Source organism: Camellia sinensis, chromosome 4, assembly GCF_055761805.1.
Source record: "Camellia sinensis isolate YWXY chromosome 4, ASM5576180v1, whole genome shotgun sequence".
In the NCBI taxonomy this organism is placed as follows: Eukaryota; Viridiplantae; Streptophyta; class Magnoliopsida; order Ericales; family Theaceae; genus Camellia; species Camellia sinensis.
Genome location: NC_138964.1, coordinates 96,738,573 through 96,743,208, shown reverse-complemented (window position 1 = coordinate 96,743,208; position 4,636 = coordinate 96,738,573). Strand labels below are relative to the sequence as shown.

Below are 4,636 nucleotides of genomic sequence, written 5' to 3'. Positions count from 1 at the left end.
ACACCAACATATAGCAAACCTGGTAAGAAACATCAAGGGGTTTGTTATCGTATTTCCGAGGCTTCTTTCAAATGCGGTAAAATGGGACACATGGTGAAAGATTGCCCCCCAAACTGAACAATAGAGAAGTGGAAGATTAGCTGCTAGTTCAACTGGGTCTGTCCTAATACCAGGAAATACTGCAAGACCTGCTGCTACAAGAGACACACTAAGACAAGGGAGAGTTTTTGCATTCGTCCTAGGTGATACACCGAATACCGAGGCCGTTGTCTCAAGTACCCTTTCTATTTGCATTCAAGATACATATGTGCTAATTGATTCGGGTTCAACGCATTCTTTTGTATTTACTGTATTTGCATCTAAACTAAATAGACCCATGGAATCATTGCCTTATCTATTGTGTGTATCTGCTCCATCTGGGGAATTTGTTTTGTGTTCACCTGTATACCGTGCTTGTGAAATACGTGTTAAGAATGCTACATTAGATTTGTTACCTCCCGATATTAGGCATTTTGATGTGATTTTAGGAATGGACTGGTTGTCTAAATATTGTGCTGCCATTGATTGTGTAACAAAATGGGTTTTGTTTATACTACCGGGACATGATGAATTTGTATTTGTGGGTAATGATGTAGTACCTCTGCCTTACTTAATTTCAGCAATGAAAGCTTGCAAATTACTTTAAAAAGGGATATCAGGGTTATCTGTGGAGTATTTTAATTGACTGATCCATGAATGTTATGTTAGATGACATTTTTATTGTTAGAGAATTTCTAGATGTGTTTTCAAAGGAATCGCCAGGGAAGTTAGTTGATAGGGTGATTGACTTCACCATTGAGGTTATGCCGACTACTCAACCCATTTCGAAGACCTCATATAGAATGTCAACTGTTAAGATGAAGGAACTAAAAGAATAGTTATAAGATTTGCTTGATAAGGGTTTTATTCGACCGAGTACTTCAACTTGGGGTGCACCAATTTTATTTGTGAAAAAGAATGATGGAACCTTGAGCTTGTGTATCAATTATCGAGAGTTAAATAAGGTAATGATCAAGAATAAATACCCTTTGCCTCGTATTGATAACTTGGTTGATCAGTTGCAGGGTTCATAAGTCTTTTCAAAGATCGATTTGAGATCCGAGTACTGTAGACTTGACTTTTTTCGCGCGCCCCCTTTTCGGAGAGACGCGAATTGGTCTCCTATAATTGGGACTCCTGTCACGGTTCTGAATCTAATCTCACAAAGTGCAATGTGAAATTGATAAACACCAAAGAGTCCAATCCGGCAAATCATTCTGGCAAATCAGATTTTAAATCAAATAATGCCAAAACTAGACTACTTTGCCAGATTACAGAGTCGCCACCTAAATATTTTATTTTTGGAGAAATTTAGGAAACCATGACTCGTTCCAAAGGCCACGTGTCTGTCGTCATCAAAATTGCCTTAGCTCGGGAACTTGGGTACGAGAGGGGAAGCTCTTGAAATGAGCACCCCCGCTTGCCCGATCAAAGATCGGCCTCTACTAAACATGATATATTTTTTTATAAACCTCATGTGTTCTTATTCCGATTATTTAGCTAACTTTACTATGTGATGCACACAAGCAAATATAGACTAAGTCACGAGACTTGGAACAAATCAACTCATGTTTGTTTTCGAAAATGATTTGAAAGTGCCACTCGCAAGTGAGCTAAAACACAGATTTGCCACCCTCAAGTGGGCTTTAAAACATGATTTGCCACTTCACAAAGTGGGCTTAAAACTCACATTTATCGAATTGTTCCAATTCAAGCAACAAAGCCTTCACCCAAAAGCATTCATGCAATTTATCAAGTAAGCACATAGCCTTATGGCAAGCATGCTATCATGGCAACACTCACACTCATGCAAGTATGCTAAAGCATAACACTTACAGTGTACTCCGAGCCAAAACAAAAGCTAGTTAGAAATATGCATGCTCCTAACTATACAAAATGTCTAATGCAACACATGCAATAATGCAACTAAATAGGCTCGGCTATCTAAGATGGCATATGAATGCAACAATTTGATACACGTATTAAAATAAGTATATTGAAATACGATGCAATTTGAATGATACGCCGAGCTTAGTACATGGAATACAACTGAATGATGCAAACATGCAAGCATAAGGTATGCTAATCAAAACATGCCCTAATCTAACCATCGAAAGCGGATAAATAAAAGGGAGAAAGACGTGGGGTTGGAAGACATGCACACACGCACGCACGAACACTTATTACAACATTGCGCCCTCTCGAAGGAGGGTCCGAATAATTAAGCTAAGCTACCCTTAAGCTAAGCTAATTATTACCAAACGGAACTAATTAACTATGCTAAGCTAATTAATTATTACAAACCAATTTGAATCTAATTAACTAACTTATTCTAAGCTAATTAATTACAACAAATGAAATTAAATAACTAGTTACACAAACTAATTATGATATTACAAAACGAATTAAATAGCTAGCTACGCTAAGCTATTTAAAACAGTTCAAATAAAGTGAGTAAACGACCTCGTAGGCGAGGGGGATATGCATGCTCGGTTGCTTTCTCCCGAAAATCCATCGCCATGATCTCTGTTGCCTCTGTTTACACTTGCCTTGATCTCTGAACACTGTACCAGCTTCCAGACTACTTCTGCCCTAACTCAGATACACTTTTGCACAAAAATGGACTGGTGGTCGGTTAGCTACCTCACTTGGCTGGCCGGCTAGTGCAAGTGGTCGGTCGGCTACTGCAAGTGGCCGGCCGGCCGGCCATCTATTTTTCCAAACTTCTATTTTTGCTGCAACAGAGAACAACAGAGGCATAACAATGTATTTTTTGAGAAATGTGAGTACTGTCACCCTCCTTATCATTTCTCAAGCTCAAAGGAGTGTGACACTTGGCTCTCAAGCCACCAATCAAGCATTCTCAAGGCATGATGGCCAAAGAGTCAAGCTTGTACAAGCTTAATGAATGCATAAATAAGGCTCAAATGGCCACCACCCTATCATGCATGATCAAGGGTGGCGACGACCAAGAAATGTGGCATGTTTCATCACTTTGAGTATGAAACATCCCACATTTCTTGTGTTTGGATTAACGTCCGATCCAAACGCATGCAATGCAACACAAATGCTTATCTTGTTCATGTTTTACTTTGCTCATTTTGTTTACACATTTTACATTACCAAGCCATTCTTTAACCGGTTAAGTCCAAAGTGATTGTCCTCTAATTGGAGAGGGGTCAACCAAAGGATGGTTCAAGACATGAGAGAGCTCATGCCTTTAGCTAGGAGGAACCCTTAAAAGAGGGTTAAAGCCATTGAGCACAAGCTCTATCTCAAGCTTAAATACAATCATAAGGTTAACCAACCCTCAAAACAAATGGAAAAATAAAGAAATGAGGGAGGTTGCAGACTTTTTGATGCTGAAATGGCATGCTAAAGACCTTAAATCATGCAAGCAACACATGCAAGACATGTTCAAAAGCCAAAGATATTAAAGCTAGTAGCACTACACTAGAGGCATGCAATATCAAGCTTAAATGACCAAACCAGCTCTGGACAGAGCTTAAACATGCCAAAACAATGGCTAAATCATCATGGAATTGAAGCACAAAAAGCTATAAAAACATGCTCATGTGTTGGTTCGCAGCCAGGCTCAAAACACAACTCTTAAAAGCAATGAAAGAGTGAAGTATGTGAGAGTATGACAAGGCTATATGCACTAAAATCATGTATAAAATGATACTATATCATGCAATCAACACATGCACAACATGTTAGAGGCCTCAAAGCAATGGACTAGTGAAAACCGTTACACTATAGCCATGCAAACCAAGCCTCGAAGAACTTAACCGACTCAAAACAGATTTAAAGCATGTCAAAACAGTAGCTAAAATGTGCTGGAATCAAGCTAAAACAAGCTAGAATAATAGGCTAACTCATTAGGCATGTTAGACTAGTAAGCATAATTGCACTACAAGTGCAAGAAGCAAGCAACAAGTGCTCTAACCAACCAAAAATAGAGTTGAAACATGTCAAAATAGAACCTAAAACATGCTTTTATTAAGCTACAAAAAGGTAGAAATACATGCTCACATGTTAGGCTATCTATACTTGCAAATAAGACACAAGGAGGAGAGGCCGCCCCCTCCTATTTGGGACCTCAAAACCAAGTTTTTGCCACTGGAATTCCTCTGGAATTCAGTGGTTAAAAGGCCAAAAAAAAGTTGTTTCAAAAGCTTTGAAAAATGGCACAACACTTAGCAAACAAGTTACAAAAGATGGTGGACCACCCCTAACTCCAAAAAGGCCTTAAACCACCATTTTTAAACCTTAAAAACAGAGGTTTTTGTAGTTGAAAACTAGGCTAAAAATAGCATGCAAAGGTGACCACACAAGTGTGCAAAAATAAGCTTAAGGAAGGTAAGTCTTATACCTTTGAAGCATAGCACTTAAACAGCCCCTATCTGGGCCAAAACTAGCCTTTAACAGCCCAAAATAGGTTCCAAGGGACCTCAACCCAAAGATATGCAACTTTGATGATTGATGTCTAGGCAAAGGAGAAGTGTATCTCTACTTCTAGGCACACTCTCTTCTTGTATGCACAAAAGGGCAAGAG

The 4,636-nt window shown here is 39.0% G+C and overlaps 1 protein-coding gene across 1 annotated transcript; it reads left to right on the top strand.

Moving 5' to 3' along the window:
* Positions 1-376: 376 nt before the first annotated feature.
* On the top strand, positions 377-917 carry LOC145823910 (uncharacterized). The gene is made up of 2 exons (XM_082923466.1): positions 377-623; positions 748-917. Exons 1-2 carry the CDS (start codon positions 377-379, stop codon positions 915-917), a joined length of 417 nt encoding a protein of 138 aa, XP_082779592.1.
* The last annotated feature ends 3,719 nt before the right edge of the window (positions 918-4,636 follow it).

Excerpts from the sequence above, each read along its gene's own strand:
- LOC145823910 (XM_082923466.1), top strand. The coding sequence starts at position 377 with ATGGAATCATTGCCTTATCTATTGTGTGTATCTGCTCCATCTGGGGAA. Across the intron at positions 624-747 it reads TGATGAATTTGTATTTGTGG|ATGACATTTTTATTGTTAGA; the intron begins GTAATGATGTAG and ends ATGTTATGTTAG.